Raw genomic sequence first — 24,709 nt, 5'->3', positions numbered from 1 at the left:
TGATTTATAGTTTTAAATGCAGTTGCTTGGTAGACATGCTCTTGCAGAGAGTCCTGGCATCTGGGTCAGGGAAGAAGAACTGAGGGGAGTAATTCCAAAGGGCAGGACTAGGTGCCCTTTGGAATTAATATGGTGGTGGGCCTCTGCCCCAGGCCAAGCGGTAACGTTCTACCCAGCTTCCCAAGGATGTTGATACCTTAGTGACACTATATGCCACCCACGAGACTGGCCACACTGTATTTGCCTCTCTCTAAGTGCTGACTTGACCCCCAAACATATTAAGATGCAATCCCTTGGAGAAGCAGGCTGTGGGCAGGTAGCAGGGTTTTCTGGAACTGGAGGTCATTCCATGTGGTAGGAGCTGCTGGGGACTGACTGGAAAACAGACACATCACTTGGGTGTTTTGGAAGCCCTCAGTCCTATAGTGTACTGCAGCATGAGGAATGAGAGGGAAAGGCGACCATTGGGTGGCAGTTTAGGGGATTTGGAGTTTATGCTGTAGCTGATTAGGAGCCAGAGACTTACTTCTAAGGGAGGTTAAAAAGGACAGCATGCCTCAGGCAGTGCTGGCCCACAGATTTAATCCCAACACTTGGAAGGCAGAGGCAGACAGATCTCGGGTTACACAGAGAAACTCTGTGGTGGAAAAAAAACCAAACACCAAAACCAAAACAGACACACACACACACACACACACACACACAGAAAGACAGAGACAGAGAGACAGAGACAGAGACAGACAGAGAATGGTTGAGAGGCCAAACTGTATGTAGAGTCAGACAATGTGACTTTTGCTGTGTGCTCTGCAGGTTGCTAGCAAGGTGAACCCTGTCGAGTTGTGTAACCCCTCCATACCTCAGACAGTCATCTGTGCACTAAGACAACAGCAGTGATACCACGTAAAATTGTTGGGACGCTTACGTAAACCATTCACAGGACCACATGACGTGCTTACAAGAGTACCTGATAGAGCCACTGCCCCCTCCGTGTTGGCCTGTTTCCATGTGGGCAGGCTACTCCCTGACACTGAGCAGCTGTGCTACCTCAGACCTGGCTTGGAGCTGTTTGTGAGCCTGCCCTCTGCGCATCCTCACAAATCTGTAAACTGGGTGGGACTTTTGATGAGCAAACCGAGGCTCAGAGAACTTAAGCAACTCATTGGGATGTGGGGTGGGGTAGTAGAAGGTAAGGAGGGCTTCGGCCAGCGTGTGGAAGATAAATTAGAGAGAGAACTAGGAGCAGGGTGAGTCTAGGGGGCAGGCAAAGCAGAGGCAAGGGGTAGAGTGAGAGGCTAAGAGGAGCTGGACCAAGACAAGAAAGAAAAAAAATAGTAGGAATGGGTATGGCCTGGGCCCCTGCTCCTCTACACAGAGCTGGAGCTCTTAAAGGCATACCTGGGCCTCCATCAGTGTTGAGAGTTATGCCTCACGGGGCTGGAGGGGAAGACCACTCTATGTTTAGCCGGTACAAGGTTTGATTGCTAGCAGTGAAAGGAAAGAAGAGACTTCTCCTGAACACCAGGAGACAGAGGCAAGGGAATGTCACGTTCCAGCCCAGCTCCCGGCCATATAATGAGGCCATGTCCCAAGAAACAACCATCCATGAGACACAAGTCTTGTCAAGAAGCTAGATAGAGATTGGGGACTAGGTAGCTCTATGTTTCAGCAGAGGTTAGGACAGCACCAAGCAGACACATAGAAGCAGCAAGATTAGAGCCAAGGGCCACTAACTTAGTTCTAGCCTCTTAGTTCCCTCGTCCCCAGTCTATCTTGCTGTGAGTTAAAGAGCTAGCTTTTCGGTATTTCTGAGTTGCCTGCAAAAGCACTAGAAAGGGAGACAGAAGCAAGGTGACAATGCCAGGTGGAGATGTCCTCAGCCAACCAAACTTCCGATTGCCTGTTACCGATACAGCCTACACAGTGTTGTCTGTCCCCCCCCCCCCACTCCCTTGGCAGATCACTGTGGCCCTGGGACACAAGGGACTGTCTTCCTCTTTCCCATAGAGATTCATGATGCATTGGGAGTAAGCTTGGTCAGAGGCTGGCTGAAGGAGAATCATTTCTGGTCACCACTGACAGCCACAACTCTTACTTGCTATTCCCCACCCTGACCCAGGCAGGGTTCCTAGTGAAGACTGAATAAACACAGGCAGCTGGGCCCTGTCTGGTGTTTGGGGTAGGCCACAGGAGGGCATGTAGGCAGTCCTTTGCATGTGGGTGTTATGGGAAACCTCTTCCACACATCACCATCCAGGTGACAACAAATGGGAGGAGTTCATCTAAGTGGCAGTGGCTCTGGGGCTGAGTCTCTAGTCCCTGCTATCCTTCTAGTGTGGATAGCGAGGAGTGTTTTCTTCTCACCACTGTGGGATTCTACTAAAAGTGGTTGACTCATTTTCCCCCCAAGTCTCAGATACAGAGGATTTGTTTCAGCTGCTGCGGTTAGAACGGCACCACAGCTTTTTGATCTAGCTTCTTACCAAGGTCTGAGTCTCACTGATAGTTGTTTCTTGGGACATGGTCTCACTACATAGCCTAGGCTGGCCTGGAACTTGAGATCCTCTGTACAGTGCACTAGAAGCCTGGGAGAGTGGCTGTCCTGGACCATGGCTCTATGCAATGTTCTTGGGTCCTGCCTTTATTGGAACATCCAAGGACAAAAGTCAGGGTGGGCTTTAGGAAGCAGAAATCGTCAGGCTGGTGACTCCAGCTCTGTCACTAATGACTGAGTGATCCTGTGTGACTCGTGTGCCTTGTCAACCACAGAGTTACTGAGGTTCCCTCTCAATAACCACGGAGAATACTAACCGCCTTGTAGGCTTAGGCAGATTGGATGAGACTGTTTAAAGGACCCTAAGTCATTCCCTGTTTAGCCCCATTTCCATTAGCTGGAGATGCTGACATACCAAAGAGCAAGCTTGGCAAAGAAGGGGACAATGGGCATAGTGAGGACCTCAGATGCAAGTGGGGAGAGTTCGACATAGGCCTGAGGAAGATGAGGTAGAGGACAAGGGAATCTTGGAATGGAAAGGAAGGGAAAGGGGGAAGGAAAAAAAAGGAAGTTTATTATTCTTCTTGCAGACCAATCACAGGACTCCTGGAGTGTCGAATTCTGGCTCCTGCAGCCAGATGTGACCCGTTCCTGTTATCATGGAATATTAATCAGAGGGGCCCTTGGGTAATTGGGGAGTTTTGATTAGAGAACTAGCCCTTACAATAATAAGCAGGCAGGAGCCTGGGGATAGCCACCCCACCCCTAGCCGCCCACCTCTTAGGCACTGTGCATTTGAAGCCCAGGACCCTATAATGCAGAGAGGGGCATGGCCCCATTGCTGGTGTGGGGACCAGGATTGGATGGGGGACGGATAGAGACTGCAGGGATAGTTGGCTACAAGTTGGACTGTACTGTAGTTTGAGAGCCTGGGGCTGGCCTGGCTCCACTCACCTCCCCATCAATCATCACATTAGTTGGTCTCTGGGCTTTCCCTCTCCAGGCCCCTTCCCAGCCAGTCCTCCACTCCTGTACTGCTGCCTCAGGCTTGGGCCCTACTGGGACCCCAGCTCTGTTGCAGGCTGCACATGGCCCCCAGGCTCTGTATATTTAGACGGTTAATGAATCTTCCTGTTTGGCTGGGCCAGGCTAGGGCCCAGAATAGAGGGAATGAGGGCAAAAATTGGGGAGAGTGCAGCCCAACTGGCTTCAGACACCTTCGGGAGATGAAAAAGAGCCAAGGATCTCCAGATTCAGGAATCTAGTGTTGCTGCCCATACCTGCTGTCGCAGGAGATCACAGTGGAAGGTCTCAGCTCTTCTTCCTTCCTGAGCCTTGGTGGCCTCTTCTGTACATTGAAAGCATCAGATAATGTTTTTTTTTTTGATCAAACTCACTCAGTACCTGTCATGTGTCAGGCTCTGTACTGGGCAGAGGAGCATCAAACTAGAACAATAGAATGTGGTGCCTACCCTTGGAGAGAACATTGTTTAATGACAAGAAACAGACATGTGACCACATCTTTTTCTTATTGAGATTGTAGTTGCAATAGTAAAATGGAACAGTTATCCTGTGCTGGCTATAAGGGCTTGAAGGGTGCTACCTCTCGGCATCTTCTAGCCTCTCCATGTCAGAGAGTTACCAAGTGGATCTTCTGTGAGTCAAGTGGCACACACACAAAACTCCTGAGGGCAACTGGGGCAGTTGGTGGTATTTATTACATGCTGCACTGACTTAAAAATATGTCACTAGAGGTATGTATACATGCACACCCTCATCCGTGTACTGTGTGTGTGTGTGTGTGTGCATATGCACATGTGCGTATCCTAGCCTGTTTGTATATGCATTGTGTTTGTATGCCTAGGTCGGTTATGAAGGGCATTTGGAATGACACAGAGGAGTTGTCTTTCCAGGTGTGTGCCAACTTTTTGGTATTAGAACATCTTCAAATGCATACAGTCGTGACTAGCATCCCCAATATACATGGTCTTCTCTTGGTGCTGAAGCTGACTCTTACTATCCAAGTAGCCTTCAGAAAGGCTTTATAAGTTCAAACTTCATCAGTGTGACAGTACAGAAAGGAGCCAGCTACTGTAGAGAACCCATCAAATGGAACTTGGAACTCCAATGACCCTACAAAGGACAGGAAGGAAACACTGAGTCCTGCATCCCTTTTGCCCTCCCGGAAGAATTCTACACCATTCTGGGAGCTAATGTGCCCACTTTAGACCTGTTGTTCTGGATGGCTAAGCAGGGAGTGGACCTCTGGTAGAGAATATATTTGCATATTCATTATTGACCAGCTTTTACTAAGGCCTAAGCTCACTGCCCCAGAGGTGCATCCATTCCAATAGGAAGATAGTGGCTTCTCGCATTGAAGCACACTTTGCTGCTTGTTAGACAGGAGTTCTGCTAACGCTGTCCTATTCATATGCAGCAGGTGTTAAAATGCAGGCCTGAAGAGAAGAGATGACACCTGGGTGTCGGTGGCAGAGTCACATCTAGAAGCAAGTCTCTGGGTCCTGACTCTCTCAGCTTTTGCAAGGGGCACCAGGAACCTGGGGGTTGCCTCGCATCTTGCTAAGCCCTGGGGCTGAGGCCTTGAAGACCTGGCAGCCCACCACCTCTATCCTCTTTACTCTTCACTAGAGTCTGTGAGGTGGAAGCCTCACTCACTCCTAGCTGCTGGATGTAAAAACCGAAGTGCGGCAGTTTAAATAACTTGATTGATTTCTCACTAGGACATGGCAAAGCTGATGTGTGACCCACGGTAGCCTAATCCAAACGCTAGGCTCATAACTACCACACGAGAGTACTTCTGTAACCATAACCACATAGGCCTAGAATCTAGCCCCCATCAAGCTGAGAACAGCATTTTGCTTCACTAGTCTAAAATTTGAACTCTGGACTCAGGTCTTTTGGGTTCAAATCCATGCTCTACAGCTTTCTAGCCATGTTTCTGCAAGCAAGGTACTTTCTCTCTCGCTCATGCGCTCTCTCTGATTCTCTATTTCCTCAACCATAAAACAGGCTAATCATAGTCCTGTCTCAGATAGGGACATCGGTGTGACACTAGTACAACAGGGGGTGTCAATGAAGGAATGACAGGCAGGGTTGAGCAAGGTGCCTGGCCCATAATAAGTAGTCAATAAATGTTAGCGTTTATTGCAGGGTAATATAATAGGACATTGCATTCCTGGATTGGCTGGACAATAACGTGAGCAGTGGAGGGCAGGACTAGAGACCCAGGATGACTGTCCCAGCCCAGCCAAGCCCTTTCAATTGAATCAATATTTCAAAGGTTTATTGACATTGCCTTTGTGTTAAAGCTGTCTGCAGCATATCCCTCAAGGTGAGATGCAGTTGGAACCAGCTTCCTGCCCTCTACAAGCCCACCGTCTAGTAGAAGTAGACATTGGTGCAGATGTACTAAGCATAAGGCCATGAAACCCAGAAGAGTACCAGCCTAGCCTCCACGACGGTCAGACACACAGAGGAAAGACCAGGGGGAACTTGCCAGGGATTTCTGGCTGATGGACATGCACTGAGGTGTAAGGCTCTATCCTCCCTGGTTGGGTGCCATGAGTCCGGTGGTGGTGTTGGGTACCCAGTTTTAGCGGCTGTGTGTGGTAGAAAGGATAAAGGGGAGATGCTAAGGACACGACAAGCTTTAGGTCATCCCAAGCCCTGTAAAGCATGCTGAGGGAGGGAGGGATGACTGCCAGTGTGGAAGGGGAGAACAGGTGGACAAGGAACAACCTCTCTTTTCTTCCTTTAGTATTTATGTTTATTTCCTTGTAAAGTGCATTTCAGAAAACTCCTCCACCTTGTCCGACTAAACTGAAGGAAAAGGAGTTGGGGATTTTTTTGTTCCTTCTTTTTTCTACACCCAAGCTGGACCAGAGTTCTCAGGACCTCCCTAGGCCTGGGCTTTGCTGGTAAGAACTCACTGGAGGGGCGAGAATGCACACACCTGCAGAGGCCACAGAGGCCTTGGACAGAGCATGCTTGTGGGGCTCAACAAGCCTTCTGGGCTAGGGTGAAGTGTAGTTTAGTCTGGACCAGGCAGGGAATTGGAGGCAAAGAGACCAGTTAGCAAAAACTCCTGCTGCCTCTTTCAAAGGGAGAATGGCTTCCTTCCCTGGGCAATGCCCTAAGTCACAGACACCTCTGGCCTTTTCTTTCCAGATTTCACACTCCCAGGCCCCACGGAGGGGTGCCTAGGAGAAACTAAAGTGCCAGAGAAGGGGATCCCTGGGTCCATAGTGAGCAAGCCAGATGGGAGGGGGTCTGGTGGGTGTTGAAGAGGCAATGGACTGGAAGTCAGGAGACCTGGGTGAGGGCCAGTCCGGTGAGCTCTCTGCGTGACCTGGGCAGTTCCTGTCTCCCCTCTCCAGGCCTCAGTTTTCCCATCCATCTAAAAAGGGGGCTGGACTCCAAGGTCTCAAAAAAAAAAAAAAAAAACCGCCCCAACAGCTTGAAAGATTCCATTCTCTTCTCTGAATCTGCCCAGGGGGAGGCCTTGGGGGCTGGGGCACCAGCAGGGGCTGAGAATTCCATAGCAATTTGCATGTGAAAGCATGTTACTGTCATGGCTATTAGTGTGTGCAGAGGGACTGAAGACAGGGCAGGGACAGCTAACTGTCAGACTGGCCCGAAGAGCCCAAGCAGCCTGGTAGGAGGATGGAAGGAGCCTGCCCTGAAGTGTGCCCAAGAGGCTGGACAGTAGTGTTCTGCACCCAGGGAAGGGGGAGGCCACAGGGTCCTTAAGCCTCCGCTTAGCATTGGATTGCCCAATTCAGTGTCTGTGCCACTAACCGGCTGGGTCAAAGGCCCTTGCAGATGTTGTCAAGCTGTTATGCTGATGAGTGGCTTCAGGGCTATGCGAGGTGCCTCAGAAGAGTGGCCCCCCAGGGAGAATTGCGCAAAGTGTGTTTTCGAAGCCAGCTTTGAACCAGGCTTAAATCTCCCCGGGATGGGGGGATAGATGGGGGCACATTTTTCTCAGCTGTTTTGGTAATCACCTTAAACAAACTTACCCAGTTTGTCAGTATAAACATTACATATATGTAGATGTGTTTGGCTCAACCCCCTGCAGCCCTTTGATGTGTGCACCTGCCCCTTTCTCTGGTCTCTCCTCCTCTGTCGCCTCCCACCCATCCCTGTCTCCGTCTCCAGCAGGACAGAAGAGATGTGTTCCTCTGTGCCCATTGGGGAAGAGTCTTCTCAGTTCCTTCATGAAAGGGTCGGTCTGGAAAGGAGCTAACAGCTCTACCATTTCTGGCTCCTGATTTTCTGCCTGAGTGGAAGGCTTGTCCAATTCAGCCAGTGTGGTTCTGCCCTTGTTTCTCCCAGAACCCTTCCCCTGGGGATCTGGGCAGAGAATGGGAAAGTCTTCAGAAGCCAGCTGCTCTTCCATCACCTTCATCCACGTGACTGATGGGCCAGGCAGGCTGTGCTGCTCCTTCCTATAAGCTATGGAAGTGTTTGCGGTTGTAGTGGGGGAGCTGCACTGGAAGCAGCAGACCAGTATAGGGACAGCAGGATAACCTCTTAGGAGCCTTGCAAGAGGCCAGCTTTGATTAGTTATGATGAAAACTGCATGTGGAGCACCGGAAAGCCAAACTATCCACTACATTGTCACTGAAGAAGCCTCAGTGTGCCATGTATCCAACATTTGTTGGCAAAAAAAAAAAAAAAATGCACGAATGAATGAAAGACTGACTTTAGAAGCCCAGTTTTGAATCTGCATATGTTTAATCTGCCTCTCACATTCCCACCACCCAGTCACAGAGTAAGCCGATCTAATTCAGCCAAGTACTAAAAGACTCTGAGAACTTGGGGGACCTGGGGTCAGGAATCTCATGTATTGCTGGGATTGTTTTAAGGAAAATGGACAAATCTCATACTACCTCTACATTATCAGAGAGGACAATGCACGCACACACACACACACACACACACAAACACACACACACACACACACACACACACACACACAAGGCAGTGGTCTGGTCAAACGAGGAGTCCCGGATCAAAAGGCCCCTTGGCAAACCTCTTACCTTCCACAGACCTTTAAATTCCTCTTTCCCCATAACCTCCAGCATTTCCTCTTCCCCTTTTCTTGGCCAGATGAATAATAATCAACCCCCAGAAACAAAACCTGCAATGACTTTCCTCCCCATGCCCTTCGATCCCTCTTGCCCAGGGCTCTGTGACCTCTACCTTGGGCAGGTGCTGCTTCCCCCACCCCCTTCAGGTGTTTCCCAAGGGAGGAGCCAAGATCTGATGGCCAGCTGTACCATCAGCAGCAGATGGACAAGGACACTCCTTAGGCTGACCGAGATGGGTTGTCACTAGGATTGTTACATGTCTGGGTAGGTGGGTTAGGTTTCCAAGAGTGATTGGCACCAGCTGGTCAGAGGGCCACTTGCTTAGCAGGGTCCAACCTAGGACATCCCCAGGTGGGTTGCAACCCTCCTTTGATTTTTGGACCCATTTTTACCCTGCTTTAGAGGGTCCCGAGCCAGCCACATCCCACAAACATTGGGAATGCAGCCTAACCTCTTAAAATTGACTGGGTCTCAACCAACTCAAAGGAGCTTCGGCCTTCAAATTCTACAAAGCTGGTCGTCCCTTTCTGGGGAACCCAGGCCTGGGTAACAGCAGCTCGGTTGGATTTCCTAGGTCAATTGGGTTCTGCCTGCAGAGGAAGCCAGGCAGCCCCACCCTCACCTGGGAAGCATCCTCTATCCCTGACTCACCAGGAGCTAGGGCCCAGCTGGGACAGGAAGGCGAGTAGAGGGTGGGGCTGCTTTGGAGCCCATCCCACTAGAGGACCACCCCTTCTGCCTCCCTGGAGCTAAGCCTGGCCCTTCCCTGACCCAGATGAGAGGGTGAGGGAACTGGGTAAGAAGGACTCTTGTTCCTCAAGGCTGGCAAGGAAGAGGCAAATGGAGAAGTGAGGGGTGTGTGTGGGGGGGATCACCTGCTTCCCTGTCTGGGAACTTCTCTGATTTGAGTCCCTCATGACCCTCTTCACCTGGTGTGCATTTCTGGATACATTATGCCTTGCTGGGTCTCAGTTCCTCCCATCAAATATGAGGCAAGCAATTTCCCTACCTGCCATTTTCATAATGCATCTTCTGCAGCTCAGAGAGATGGGCCATGTTACATACTTGACAAAAGTGCAGCTAGGCTCCTGGCGAAGGCCACTTCTACACGGCGTACCCAGGAACACCAGCCATGGCACTCATGCCAGGAAGCAGCGCGCCAGAAGCTTTCTGGGGTTGGGTAGGACGGCCCAGACTTTCCTTTGTCTCCTCCTAATTCCTCTTTACATCCCCACATCTTACTTCCGGGATCCTACTCCTGTCCCCTACCTCACCCCATCCATCACCAGGTTAGGGGACTGCTAAAGGACAAGATTGGGGAGGTCTACGTCAGGCTCACCCACCTTGAGGTCAGAGACAATCATCTGTCCAGAGCTAGCCCTGGTCAGAGACTCCCAGCTCAGGCTGGGCCCCACTCAGGGCAAGCAGTCAAACAGCAGAGGCCTGATCTGATCCAAGCACTTCCTTTGGTTAATGAGAAACCAAATAAACAGACTCTGCCCCAGTTGGCTCCAGCAGCACCCTAGGCTGGCCCAGCCCTATTCTAGACCAGCCTCTTTTCCCTCCCCTGGCAAGTCCCACATTCTCAAGGCCCTCCTCCCCCTTCCTTCTCAGTGCTCCCCACTTGTCTGGGAGCTGGGCCTGCTCCTTGCCTGTTCCAGTGGGCTTCCTGCTGGATCCCTCGCTCACACCCTCATCCCTCCTCCTCCTCCTTCCCTCTATCACTTTCTCACCCATTTTTAGCTGGTGGGATCTCACTTTTCCGCCTCCCCTGATAGCTGTCTTAGCCATTGGCAGAGGTGGTCCCTTGAAAAGTTCACAGGCTCCTCTGGGCCCTGCCAGTCTGTACCTCTTGTCAAAGGATGGAAAGCCAACCCTGCTTAGGACCCCTCAGCACTTTCTGACCTGAACACATCAATTACTCATCGACCTGTGGAAGGGAGCCTGGGCAGTCAGTGCTGTTCTAGCTGTAGGGCCTTCACTGCCAGCCAGAAGCCACCAAGTATGCCATGGCGGCACCTCTGGTGTAGCTCCCATTGTGAAGACAGGAAAAGGAAGATTGTTTTGGCTGAGAGGCCAAATGGGCAGTATGAAGTCACCCTAGTGCCCAGTGAGCCATCTTTGGACGTCGGTTCTCTCCAGCTTCAGACATCTTGGGGCAGGACAGGGTTGGGCCTGCCATAGGGTTCCACATTTAGTTCCAACCAGGTGGTGGCAGTACCTGGAGACACACCCAGGTTCCCCATGGGAACACCCCCTCTCCATCAACCTTTTCTGTCTGAGCCTGGTGCCAGCCAGGGCAGATGCCTATGGTCTGCGCCACAGCGGTGACGGGATGGCTGGGGGGAGGGGGGACCTCAGGCTACAGGGCAGCGGAACAAGGAGGCCAAGACACTTAGGAGGCAGAAAGCGGCAGGAAGCACATGGGCACTTTAACGAGCTTGCTTCACAGGACAGCCACTGGCCCTGATCATCTCTGGTTTGGCAAAGGAATTTTCTCACACACACAAGTACAGGCACAGGCACATACAGACACACTATCACACTTCATTCCCCGACATCATGACACTAGTTTACACTCATTTCTCCATGTGGTTAATTTTTTTTTTTTTTTTTAGTTCTCATTTTTTTTCTAAGAAAAAAGCAACAAGAAAATAATTCAGAGTTTATACAAAACATCTTTACATTATTTCTTCCAAAAAAGACTAGTATTTACACAAATGGCAACAGAATCAAAAACAAAAATCCCTTCCGACTGCCACCTGGAAGGGGCTGGCTGTTTTGCTCCCTCTCCCACCTGGCACCGGGGTGGGCAGCTGGCCAGGAGGCAGTGTGGAGGTGGGTGGTGTAAGGCCCAGCTCCTTCCATGGCAGCCCTGGGAGTGCCTGCGAGGCACAGTTGAGTGGCAGTCTGTTAGCAGCCGTGCTGCCAAGGAGCTGGGGTCAAAGTGCACTGCAGGCTGGCCCAGCCCCAAGCAGCCTCTTCCTCTTTCCAGGCCCCAGCTCCAAACTCGGGGCGGGGGGTGGGGTGGGGGGACAGTGGGAGCCATATTGAGTGAGTGGGGGGTGTGTGTGCTTTGTACTAGAACCCAGGGAAGGAGCAGGCCGCCTGGCCTTACACCCGCTTAAGATCTCCACCTTGAACCAAAGATGCCAAAGATAAGGAGAGAACAGGGTGGTGGTGGTGGGGGGAACTCCCAGCTCTGCAGGGCAAATAGCCACCTGGGCACCTCACCTCCCTCCACCCCCCATGAGGTCATCTGCCTGCAGCAGCTCTCCTGTTCCCCAGGCAACAGCCAATTAAGACATTAATTACCGTGAGAGTGAAGGAGGCAGGAGATGCCCAAGAATCCCACAAGGAAGGGATTTTTTTTTTTTTTTGGTAGAAGGGTGGTAGTCACTACCCCACTGCTAGGAACAGCATTGTCTCATGAGGGTCCAAAAAGGAGGGTGGCGCTCTTCTCTCCTCGGTGGGCAGAAATAGCCCTGGCCTACCCTCCCCCACTCCCCTGAACTACTAAGGAGTCTATAAAAGAAATGCCATCCTATGTTTCCTGGCTGGCCACATCCTGCCCCAGGCCCTCTTAGACTGGGTCAGGCCAGGCTCAGAAAGCCTGGGAAGGGGCTGCCTTGTACATTTTCCCATTTTTTTTTCTCAAAAAAAAAAAAACAGATGAAAATGAGTTGACAGCTTTAAAAAAAATCAACACAAAAGCATTAAAAACAGTGATGATAGTGGACGAGCAGTCCTGGGGATGGGTGAAGGGATGAGGAGGGGGCAGGGCCAGGGGGCTACCTCCCTGCCTGCAGTCCGTCAGTGTCCAACCCTGCCCTCCTAGAAAGGGCACCCCCACGGAGCCCAGAGGCCTGGCCAGAGGGGGAAGGCACAAGAGCATGGGGATTGGGGGCACAAGCACCCCCCTCCGAAGCCCAGGGGGCAAGAAAAAGGGGATTATAAAAGCCAAGAAACTACAAAACTAAATACAAAGGTGGGCACAGCTGGCAAGGGCAGGGGTGTGGGGGAGAAGAGAGCGGCCGATCCAGGCCATGTGTCCTGTGGGGCCTGAGGCCATGCTGGGCCTTCAAACCTTGTAGTAGATGTTCGCCGGGCTCTGAGGGGGCATCTCCTGGACGATGTAGACAGGATGCCCGTAGTCCCCACTCACCTTCTCATAGTGGGGGCAGTAGTTGTTCTCTGTAGTCCGTAAGGGGATGATGATGTCGCTGGGCTCGGTGCCCGCTGTACCACTACCCCCTTTGGGGCTGGCTAGGGTACTGAGCGAGAGGGCAGCCGCCCGCTGCTGTGTATGCTTGCGATGGCGCTTGCGGAGCTTGAGTAGTAGGACTGTCAAGAAGATGATGATGAGCAGGAAGATGACACAGCCGGCGCCGACGGCTGCGAACAATGCTACCTTGGAGTTGAAGAAGCTGTCAGAGTCCCCGCTGCCACCGCCACCTGCACCTGGGCCACTCTTCTCTTCCTGGTTCACAGTCTCTGAGGAAAGGGGAGGGAAGCAACGGTCAGTCAGGAGACCATTGCAGTCAACATTGTGGCAGCAAACAATGCCACCTTGGATCCAAAGAAACTCTCTGGGTTCCTGCCTGGCGCCCCACATTCCCCAGAGAGATACATCATGTCTCAGGCAGGAGGCAGGCAGCAGGGACTTCTTCAGATACAGGATGGAGGGGACGCCTGAGAAATACCCTCTGCAGAATAGCGATATTCCCTTACCATGCTTGCCGTCAGAGTCACCCTGGGATCCCCGACCAGGAGCCTGTGTGGCTGTCTTGACAGTGTTGTCTGACTCCTTGCTTGGCCGGCTGGTAGTCAACTGCTCGGGTGTCACAGCATTTGGATCTGAGGGCCAAGAGAAGACAGATCAGAGGGAGGACTCTGCCAGCATGGGTGTCCTCAACTCCCTTAGGTGGGCTAAGAATGGCCTGAATATTAGAGCTCAGCCCCTCTAACGCTGTGACTACTTCCCCACTACCAACATACCCCAGGCAACTGCCACCATGGCTATTGGGCAGGCACTCACCTTGCCCAACCTTCATAACGATCTTCATAGTGCGGGTGCGACACACACCTCCCTCCCGGTTCTCCAGTCCCTCCAAGCTCCCATTGGACGTTGCTGTAGGAAAAGGCCAGAGAAATCAGAAACTGGAGTTTTCAGTTTACTTTTTCTTTTCTCTTTTCCTCCCTTCCTCCCTCCCTCCCTTTCTCCCTCTCTCTCTCTTTCTCTCTTTCTTTCTTTGACAGAATCAAGAGAGAGCCAAGAACAATGATCAAACGATCAGCAGTCGAGCTCTGCACCTCCTTTCCCCAAGCCCTTCTACCTCCCTCCCCATAGGAAGTAAGAAAGCCAGCCAGGCCCATACTGAGCCCCTCTGCTTATGGCACTCCTTGTGGCCAGGCCTTGGTCTTGGGGACAACACTGAGGTATACCTTCTTAATGGGAGATGCTGCTCAGACCAAAACAAATGGAACTGGTACCATTAGAAGGCCTTTGTCCTAGACTGGGAGGAATCCTACAGAAGTGTGAGGCAAGCCAGGCTAAAACCCATCAACTCCTTGTGTGATCGGAGGCAAGGTGCCCATGCACTTCTTTGAGGGACCAGAGGAGGAGGGTTAGTGGCTAAAGAGAGTGAGCCAGGGCCTCATGGATGTTAGTCACACACTATCACTGAGCCCTATTCACTTCCTGGGGCCTTAGACCCACCACCCTATCCCACCCTCTACAGGGGGAAAATAAGGCAGTAAAGCTGGCTGGGCTCCAAGGATTCCGCCAACTCTGCCATTCTCAAGAAAGGAAGAGAAAGCCACATGGATAGGCAGCCTTTCCCATCTGTGCCCTGGAGTCGAGGCAAGCTGCCGGGTTCTGAATGCTGGGGACAGAATTCTAAGGGCAGGCTGGAATCAGATCAGGCAGCACTGTAAGGTGTGCACGTGCTAGCACGGCATCACTCAGAAGCAGGGAGGCTGCAGGAAGGCAGAGCGAAGCCCAGCGAAAGAGCTGGTGACAGCTGGGTGTGGACTCACATGTAATGTAGTAATCGTGGTACTTTTTGAATTCCAGGCCCATGTAGTTGGGGCTGAACTCTTGGAACTTGATGGTGAAGCGGATTTCCTGGTGTGGCTTGTTGCAAGTGACCAGTACATTGGGATCAAGCACAGTGCTGCAAGCAGCCGCCTGCTCTGGCCGCACCAGGTACAGCTTGTAGTACTCGTAGGGCCGCCCTGCTTCTGCTCGGGGGCAGATGATGTCCAGCTTGTCTCCAATCTTCGGGTAGATCACCAAGCCCTTCCCACTTAGGAACCTGCCCAGAAGAAAGAAAATGGTCAATGTCAAGGTTGGGAGCTCTGGCTATCTCAGGACCAGGTGCTATGACAGTGAAGGCCAGGCTAGTCCTACCGGGTGGAGCTATCAAATCGACCTTCTGCCCTTCCTCTATCCTTGGGCTGGGGGTGGGGAGAGAGAACCATACTGCCAGCAGGGTGTGGAAGGGGTGGCCCATAGGCAAGGCTGCCAGGCTTTCGGTGCTTGGCAGGGTGGGGCAATGCCTGGCTAGGGGAGCCCTTTGTCCTAATGGGGCATTTCCGCAGGGGGGCTGACGTGGCCAAATGGGCCAGGTACCCATGTGTCAGGCCCAGGCTACCTGGAGGTGGTGCCCTGTTCCCCATACTCCCCAACACATTCACATTCCTTCAAAGGCCACTGCTACTGACTGACACACACACACACACACACACACACACACACACACACACACACACACAGAGAGAGAGAGAGAGAGAGAGAGCGAGAGAGAGAGAGAGAGAGAGCGCAAGCCCACACATGTCTTAGCCACCACCCCCGCAGCTCCCAGCCAAAGGCTAGGGGAGCTCAACCTGCCTGGAGCCTGCCCCCCATCTTGCTAATCTTGGGCATTATGGGGAGATAGAAACAGGCAATGGAGCCAGGAGCCGATGGCCACCATCTGTGGTTAGGGACAGCTCTACAGTCTTATTCTGGTGAATAATGTACCCATCCCAGAACAAGAGCTGAAATCCCCAAACTTGAGCTGTCTTTCACTTTGACTCCGGGAAGGAAGGAAAGGGTGCTCCTACCAGAAGAGCACAAACTCGTGTAAGACAAGACCTCAGGAATCCCATGCGGCTGGAATCTGACCTCTTGCTCCTCCACTGCAGCTACTACAGATCCCAAGAGGAGATGACTAAATACCTTGAGCCAGGCTTCACCGGCTAACCTGGCAAGCAGAGTAAAGACATGAAGCTCCGCCGGCCATTTCTCAGCTTGCTCAGGCAGAAGCTGAGAGCCAGGAGAAAGAGCACATGGTGGACTCACATTCCAAAGCTAGGCGCTTCCTAGCTCCATAGTCTGGGACAAGCTCTCTAAACTTCCGTTTCTTCACTTATAAACTAGTGCCCATAACCCTAGGATTGGGTGGGATAAGCACCTAGAAGACAGTAGGCACTCAATAAGATTGAATCCTTTGAAACAGTCTGCCAAGAGGCAGGCGATCAGACACCGACATTAAGTTCTGTGGTTTCTTAGGCAAGCTCTAGAAAGAGAAGATACAACTTGACTGCCATGGACTTGATTGTCTGGTTTGGTCCCAAAAAAGTAAACAGCCCACACTTCAGCCACAGACACCTCCAGGCTATCTGTAGGTTACAGGTGAGGATGCTACTTCATACGATGAGAGACATCAAGAGGGAAAAGATGGCTCATCGGACGAGGATACTGTGATGTTCTAAAATGGCTTCAAAGCTCAGAATGAGGGTGGATACCAGGTGAACGAGAAAAATGTCAGGGCCGAGTCAGCAACTGTGGACAGCAGTGGGGAAGACAAAACCCAGGCTGGCTGATGACTCAAACAGCCTGCGCAGGCAAGAGTAGAAAGTATCAGAGGAGGTGGGAAAGAGATCTAGGGCTACAGGTAAATTCCCCAAGGCCATAACTAGCAGCGTGGGATTCTTCTGCCTGGTGGTGGGTCCTCCGACAGGAGGAACCATGAGGGACTAAAGGTAACCCACAGGAAGGATAAAATGAAGAGTGCCATTCTGGGTGTTGGTATAGAATCCCAGGTCACAGGCTACCGCAATGTCGTTCCATTTGCTGAGGCCCCCAACACAGTAGGGACAATCAGTGAAGGCGCACTCAAAGCTCCGGGCTGAAGCCTTCCTTCACACTGTCAAATATGTGCCCTTGTTCTGACATCTTCCTAGCAGAGGAGAGAATCTAAGTAGCTGAAGCAGATAGAAAAAAAAAGAACAAAACAAAACAGCCTTTCTTCCGTGTCACTGTGACGCTCCAAGCTCAGAGGTGCCATCTTGATGTACCAGAGGCTCAAAGCCAGAAAGGGGTGCTTTGTCGTTTGGACTCTAACTCTACAGCTCTGCAGCAGACAGAAAGTAAGCAAACAGGGCATGGGGGTCCAAGGAAACATTACAGATGAAATACCCTCATCCCTTTGGCCATACAAAGCCCACAAGTTTCACCAAAGGTTGTATAATTCTCACGGCACTTTTTTTCACTTTCCCCTGGTCCTCCCCAGGTAGCGAGAGCAGAGCATTTCTAACATTTCAGAGCTCAAAGGAACCCAGGCCCTTAATGTGAAGAAATGAGTGATCAGAGATCTATTCCCATTGAGGAAGGCTTCTCAAACCCCTTGGGCTTTAACAGAGCCTCAACAGTGTCTGCTACTTAGACCGTTGCACCCCACAACAACATAGAGCTGTAGCTACATAGAGGACATGAACATGGGAGACAGACTGGTTTACTTCCTAACCACTGGGCCCCAACTTCCTCACCAGAGAAATATGTCTGCTCGAGTATACTCTTCCATTGCCACCACCCACCCAGACTCCAGAGCCCCAGGACTGAACACGGCTTTTAGCTACTTGGGGTTCTAGTTTGAACCCAGACACATTGAGGAAACAGATGTCTGCATGGTGGGGGGAGGGGGAGAAGAAAGGACTATTGCCCCCAACACCCCTCAGAGTGTCTCCAACCTCAGTGAACAGACTTCATAAATATTCATCAGCTCATTTGCATAGCAGCCGGCAGAAGAAAACTCACCTTCTCCTAAAGTGTGGAAGGGAAAGGAGTATAATGAGGCCTGCATCCCTGACCCCAATCCCACGCTTTCTTAGCATCTTCCCCTAACTGGTAAATTTTCACTCAGGAAAACTTCCTCAGAAGTACCATGAGGAAGTCCAAGAAAGTATATGGGATCACTAGGGTTGGGGGTATAGCCAGTGAAAGTGAAGCCCCAAAACCAGGCACAGTGTTAGTGATCCTTTTAGGGGCACCATACCTATCTCCTTCCTTTCTCACCAAGTTATGAGTGGGAGGAGAGGAGGAGGAAGCTTCTAACTTAAAGTCTTTAGGCACCACCTTTCAGAAAGGACTGTCCCCACCCCATCAAGCCAAGCTTTCCTTCCTAGGGCCACCCCCAGACAAAGCCCTTTTCTAGAAAATAAGGGGATTGACATGGCCCTGCAGGAAGCCTAAAGCAGGTCACCATGGCAACCTGAGGCCTTCCCTCCCTAGCCTCTGATAGCCCTGGGACCCCAGGGAGCCACCCCAGGGAGTAAAAAGACTTTCAGAAGGCAGCTAGAACTATTTCAGCTCCAGTCTTGTGGCCTGGCCTCTCCCATCTTCCCTAGCTTGTCTTTCCCCATAGACTTTCTCATTAGAGTTACCACTCTGAAGTTCAGAAAGCCCATAGGGTCTGGGGACAGTAGCCTCCACGGCCCAGAAAGACTAGAAATAGCTCTTCCATCTGCTCCTTAGTCCAGATGAGCCCCTCTCTACCTTTCTGTATGTCGCCTACAGGGAAGAGCTTACAGTGGGACACTTCTGCTTAGAAAGCTCTTCTTGTCCCACCAGGCCCATTGTCTTCCTTCCCTTCAACCTTTTCCTCGGGCTCTACCAGAGGTTTAAGGGGGGAGCCTGCTTTCCAGCCATGCAAGTCTAAATGTGGTAGAAGACTCCAGCCACAATTTTGGTTTGGTTTGGTGACCCCACCACTACCAGGCCTGTTCTCACCCCAGGATGGCAATACTAGTGAGGGACAGACCCCAAGCCAGAACTCAAGTCTGCTCTCATCCCAGCTAGGGTGGGGAGCCCCGAAATTAAAGGCTCCTCTTTCACTCCCCCAGCTCCACCCAGCCCCCGAGGCAGCAGGAGCAGGCCTGGCGTGTCCCAGCAGTGCCCGCCCAGGCGTGGGTGGGCAGGAACAGCAGCTGGGCCCTGGCACACACACAGCTCTGTCGGAGGCAGGCAAGCCAGAAGAGTCCTAGAGGAAGTCACTCTCCTCACCTACACAAACTCTGCCCGCCTCTTCGTCCCACCTGACCAGAGCTAGTCTACTGGGGCTTAACCACACCCCCTGCCATGTTTTCCCTAGAGTTCCTAAGAGGAAGACATTCCTGGCCCAGAGAGGAACCAAAGGAGCTACTCAGAGCTGGGAGGGGCAGAGTGCCAGTCAGTGAGTTAGGCTAGGTCACCTGTGCAGGGTGCCCTCAGAGCTAAGCCTCGGAGAGTTGAATGAAGAAGCTGGAACACTACTTATCCCAAACAGGCAGGACCTGAGTCATCAGGCCGATGCAGGCCCGCCTGGGAGGTGAGAGGGGAGAACCCAGGGACAGCAGAGGTCTGGTTCAAACCCTACTTTGAATTCCTGTCCCCTGCAGCAGGATGGTATGGAAAGAATGGCACACGGCACAGTTGTGCCTCTGCCCGACTCAATAAGTAACCGGCTGACCTTAGACAAGACATTTCCCCTTTCTGCACATATGCCTCCTCCTCTGGAAAATGGGGCCATTGCCTACTTCCCAGGGCTGTTGGGAGCACCCGATGAGATCATATATGAGAATGCATTGTAAGTAGCAAGGTACTACCTGCCTATTACTTAGCATGCCAAGCACGGTATCATTTAGAAGTAGCAAGCTGAGAATGAGTATGCTTCTGGCTTGCTGGCACCCTGACCCCAACCACCACCACCACCAGATCATACCAGGAAGAAGGGACTTTCATAGTCTCAGAAGACCCCCACTTCACATGCCCTTATAATCATGTGAACTATCCCCCAAACCTGTTGTTCCCATGACAATCAGCAGTCTCCTTGTTGGCCCAGTGACCCCATACATAGCCCTAACCCCAGAAATCAGTGCTTCCCAGCAAGCAGGATCCAAGGCCTGGGCACCCTCATGCACCTAAGCTAGTATGGCAAGTGAGGGCTCCAAGAGCCCCAAAGAAGAAAGAGAACCCCAACTCAGTCCCCACCTCAGCTCCCTCGCAGGCTCTTCTGGCCTTTGCCTTGCTCCCCTGGGTGGGGTCAGAGAACAGGAACCTTTAGGGCGCCCAGGCTTTCTTTCACCTGTGGCCAATTAGACATAAAATAGAATAGCCAGGTCCCCAGCCCCTCTGGAAAGAAGTCCCTTGGGCTGGCCTCCCCAGGACTGAGCTAGAACAGCTGTGAGGGGCTGGGGCCAACCCTTTAGCTTGTAACAGGCAAGCATGGGTTGGGGTCTGCAGCTGCCCCACCCAAGCTGGATGGGGGTCAAGGGTCCTGAATGCCAAACTGAGCCCCCAGCCCACCCTCCTTGTAGGGAAGGTTTGTAATGTGATCTGAAACACATTCCTGCTCCTTGGAGGTGGGGGGGGAACCTGAGTGGGGAGCAGTATAGGGTCAGAATGGGACTGAGAGGCTGAGGTGCAGCAGCTGGACTTGGCTGAGGACTCAAGTGTGAAGCTCACACTGGCTGCCCCAAGTTCCCCAAGGGGAGGCAGCTGGGGGAAGTGGCTGCCCATGGCCCCTCCCCAGGCCCCCCCAACATGCTCACTCTGCTTTCCACCAAACCCCAAAAGGACCAAACCCATCTTCCCACCCTCTACTCTTGGGGCAAATCTGACAGGAGGGGCCCAGGAAGCAGAAGTTCTTATCGCCCAGGGACTACCACCCAGACAGCCCCTTAGCAGCAGTTCAGGAGATAGGTAAGACGGGCAGTCTTCAGCCGGCCCTTCCAGCTCCCTAGAGCCGGGGCTGCGTGCGCCCTGGAACCTAGAAGCAGACCCCATCACTTCTTTATTTTGATTTTTTTTCCCTAGGAGGAAGCAATTAAGCAGGGTTTATAGGCACTGGGAGATTTTTAGAGGGAGGGGTGCCAGCTCCTGACAGGGCTGAGGAGAGGGGACCAAAAGCCAGGAGAGGAAGAGGGGAGGGATAAGAGAAAATGAGCCTGCGAGGGAGAGCACGGGCATGTGCGAGAAACAAAAGGACTTGAGAAAAAGAGGCAGAGAGTGACTAAGAGTGAGAGGGAGTGTGAGAAAGAGGGAGAGCAGGCGAGCCTGGCTGGAGAGAGAGAGAGAGAGAGAGAGAGAGAGAGAGAGAGAGAGAGAGAGGTGAGTTCCACTCACAGGGTGTGAGCAGGCAACAATGTCGGCCTGAGAGGGAGAACTCGACAGGACACACGGAAGCAGAGAGAGACAGTATTTATTTAAAAAGCCGGGGCAGCCTGAGGGTTGGGTGCGGTGGCACAGGCAGCCCCTGGAGCTGAGGGCAGTGCCTTGGTCCTGTCCTCCTGCCCTGCACCCTGTGCCAACAAACACAGACATAGACTGCATTCCAGACCCCTGAGCATCGGTGAAATGGGGTCTGGGAACCACCAGGATCAGTCTAAACTGTTCCCAGAATCTGCTCAATTATGGGATAGAATCTAGGCAGGTTCTACTTGAGTCCAAAGTCAGTCCTCTCCAAATCCCCAGGACACCTGTCCTCAGCTTGACGTGGACTGGATAGAGAGCAGAGGGGACACAGCCCTCAAGCTTGGAAACTGCTCTGTGACTCTAAAGGCAGAGAACACATAAAGAGGGGCGCTCCCAGGGATCCTGTTTCTCCCAGCAACCTCAACTCTGCAGGAGGGCTCTTCTCCAGCTGCGGAGCTGCACGGTATCTAGACCCAAGAGAGCAATTAGGTCACTCCCATGAGCTCCTGGGACAGGCTACCCTAGGGGGATTGCAAGTCCCCTAGCTAAAGAGCACTTCCAGCCTTCACCCTTACATCGAAGAACTGGGCACTTCACAAGCTCTTCCCATGGGCTTAACAGTCTAGAGGGTTCCCCCAAACCATTTGAGCCCCAGCAGTGAAGGCACGGTGACCAAACAGGCTTCTGAGTAAGGTAGAAATCCTGGCCAGTCAGCCCCTTTCCTTGTACAGAGGCAAAAACCTCTATCCTGACCCTACTTTAGCCAAGGATCAGTAATGGGATCCTACCTTAACCCAAGGAGAAAACAAGAAGACCTCTTCTCTCACTTTCATCCCTGGGACTCGAGGGGCTAAGGCAGGCAAGAACCTAGGAAGTTAGCAGAGAGCCCACAAGAGTGGACAGGAGGAAATTCCAGAAACAGGAATCTGGGAACAGGTCAAGCGCCTCCCCCTCCCCCTCCCAGGTTTCCACTAACTGTGTTGTCCACAACTGGACTGCCAGAAAATGAGAAGAGAGATTACAACCCTGAGTTCCACGGTGAGTCCTAGATGCCAAAAGAGAAAAAGGTCCAGAGGTCACAACAGCCTAAGCTACTCCCCACCAACAGCCCAGAAACCACTGAGCCACCGCCCTGAAAGGTGTGTGTTGTTTAGAGATGGGAGGGGGCAGAGTTAGGAAGGAGAAGGAGAAGAAAGAAAAGGGCCTCCTTTATATCACTACCCCCAACCATAGGAGAAATCTAAGCATGGCTCTCCAGTCCTTGGGGGGGGGGGGGTTGGACCTGCCTGGACAGGAATCACACGTTCCCCACCCACCTCCCTCGCTGGCTCCACTACCATTCTCAGCCCTGATAGCTCTAGAAGCTCTGGTGCCTAGCTCAACTGGACCCCCGACGGGCACTGGATCGAACCCCCTTCTCAAACAAACCCTCTTCCACTCCGCCCTTCTCCACCCGCCGCCTTTGTGAGCCTGGAAGCAGCGCCCGCCTTTCTACCTCCCCGGCAGAGAGAAATGGGGGGGGGGGGGGAGTGTGCAAGAAGAGACGGCAAAGAGAAAGACAGGGAGGCAAACAGACAGGGAAGAAAGACAAATGAAAATGGGAGAAGCTGGAGAAGATATACAGATGCTGCCACTCGCCCCGGGGCGCTAGGTCCTGAGCCGCCCTGACACCTAAGCAAATGAGGAACCTGTGTTCTGGCCTGGTCCCTTGCTCAGGTCGATCTCACCCCTGGAGTGGCTGTGAGTGAAAACCACCACGTTCCCAGAGGCCCTGGAGTGGGCTGCTTACTCGCCCCCACCCAGCTCTCGGGTGCGCTCTGGAGCGCCCAGACATTCTATATCTGCCTGGTGTGACCAACAGACGCGATCCGGACTTGAGAGTAGGGCCAAACCGAAGGATCGAAACGCAGCTAAGTGCCCCCACCCCACCCTTCCGCACCCTACCCCGACTGCCCGCAAGAAAACACTAGAAAAGGCCAGATATAAAATAGGGCGCCGCACCTCCTACGGACAACCCCCCCCACGCACTTGGGGGTGCACGACCTCACCCCGAAGAAGTGCCTCCCACCCCCAGGGACCAGAGTAGATAAGTTACTCACTTAGGGTTAAGAGAGCTCCAGGACACGGGCTCCAGGTTCTTGGCCAACGGCGTGGCAAGCCGGCACAGCGTCAGCACGACCATAGCCACAAGCCACTTGCTGAGCCAACGCTGCCCAGGCCGGGCCATTTTCCCCGGGGCAGAATGCACTTCAGGATCCCCTAGCGCCTCCTCAGCAAAGCTCGCCTCGCCTGCCCGTGCCGCGCAGCGCTCGGAGCCACTCAGGCGCCCATCCTCCGCAGCCGCCGGCCTTGAAGCACTCCCCTCCCGCTGGCCTCGGGGTCGCTCTCCTTCGCCCGGCTGGCCAGGAGGACTCACTGGGCAGGCGTCCCCAACCCGCGCATGGGCTGCGGCCTCCGAGGACTTTCTTCCCTGGCCTCTCCGCCGCACGAGGCGCGACGGGGGCTCGCCGCCCCCGAGTGATCCCGCCGGATTCCGCTCGGCTCTCCCAGATTGTTTGAGACTGCAAGTCCTCTCCCCGATCGGGTCTCCCTGAAGAGCGCTCAGTGGCTGCCCCGACGCCTCGACCGTCCTGGGATTGACGCCTCTGGGAAGAAGAGGCGGGTTGTCTCCCAACAATGCGAGCTCGGTCCCCAGGCTCCCGACTGGGTCCCCCTAACACGGACTCCGTTCCTCCGGGCCACAGTGGGACTCCGCGCCGGCGCGTCCCACGACAGCTTCTACTTTAGCACCGGCCCTTCTCAGTATACTTAAAAGGCTAGTACGGCCCTGCCGAGCAAATCAGTCCCGTCGATTTGCACCTCTGAAGCCTCGGCCGGGTAGCCCGGCAGCCCGGTCGCCAAGTCCTTAATCCCCGGCGATTGAGCCCGAGTGTCTGCAGTCAGTGCGAATCACACACACCCCCCACTGCTGTCCAGCGCGCATAGACTCCCTCCGCTGCCGCTGAGCTTTCTACTCTCCTGCTCAGGCGAGCACAAGGCCAACCCTGCTCCTTCGAACCAATAGAAAGCTCTGTGACGGGGTCCTTGCCCCATACCACGCCCACAGAGCAGGAAGGGGTGGGGCTTCGGGGAGCTCATAAGGACGCTGCTCTCTCGATGGCACGAATCTGAATGTGCGGCTCTTGCGGTTATGCCTCTGTCCCGCTTAGTCTGGTTCCCAGGGAGTTCTAGGGAAGTTGGCGCTTCCCAAAAGCTGCTGGCCTGCTCTCATGCACACCCGGTCAGCACCCGGCCCACTGACCTAGAGCAGACAAACCCTGTCCCAAGTACCTCCAGAAAGCACCGTCCTTGTGTTCTTTTTATACACACAAACACACCCCACATGCGCATACTCGCGTACCAGCCCCAGAATCCCACTCGGTGCCCACTTCTGTCAGCCTGCCTGCTCCCAGTCCAGTCACTACCTACACTCTGTTGGACCCCGTCTTCCTGTCCTCGTAATGCACTCCTTTTTTGCATTGACCACGACAAGAGTCTATTAGACTATTAGAGGTTAGAGCTATGGGCAGTGGAGACTCAGAAAAAGTATTGTGTCCAAAGGGGAGGAGG

General features: G+C 53.0%; 1 protein-coding gene across 1 annotated transcript; it reads right to left on the bottom strand.

Moving 5' to 3' along the window:
• Positions 1 to 11,190: 11,190 nt before the first annotated feature.
• Positions 11,191 to 24,152, bottom strand: Efnb1 (ephrin B1). The gene is made up of 5 exons (NM_010110.5): positions 23,200 to 24,152; positions 14,644 to 14,921; positions 13,643 to 13,735; positions 13,336 to 13,461; positions 11,191 to 13,098 (listed from the first exon to the last, which is right to left on the bottom strand). Exons 1-5 carry the CDS (start codon positions 23,325 to 23,327, stop codon positions 12,686 to 12,688), a joined length of 1,038 nt encoding a protein of 345 aa, NP_034240.1. The 5' UTR covers positions 23,328 to 24,152; the 3' UTR covers positions 11,191 to 12,685.
• Between the last annotated feature and the right edge of the window lie 557 nt (positions 24,153 to 24,709).

Source organism: Mus musculus, chromosome X, assembly GCF_000001635.26.
Source record: "Mus musculus strain C57BL/6J chromosome X, GRCm38.p6 C57BL/6J".
NCBI lineage: Eukaryota > Metazoa > Chordata > Mammalia > Rodentia > Muridae > Mus > Mus musculus.
Note: the sequence above shows the minus strand (reverse complement) of the source record. Positions and strands in the feature narration are given on the sequence as shown.

Bases quoted from the DNA above. Each gene is read 5' to 3' on its own strand.
- Efnb1 (NM_010110.5), bottom strand. From the start codon at position 23,327: ATGGCCCGGCCTGGGCAGCGTTGGCTCAGCAAGTGGCTTGTGGCTATG. The intron at 14,922-23,199 runs GTGAGTAACTTA...TCTTCTGGGCAG, and splicing joins TGGAGCTCTCTTAACCCTAA to GTTCCTAAGTGGGAAGGGCT. The intron at 13,736-14,643 runs GTGAGTCCACAC...CTTTTCCTACAG, and splicing joins CCACGATTACTACATTACAT to CAACGTCCAATGGGAGCTTG.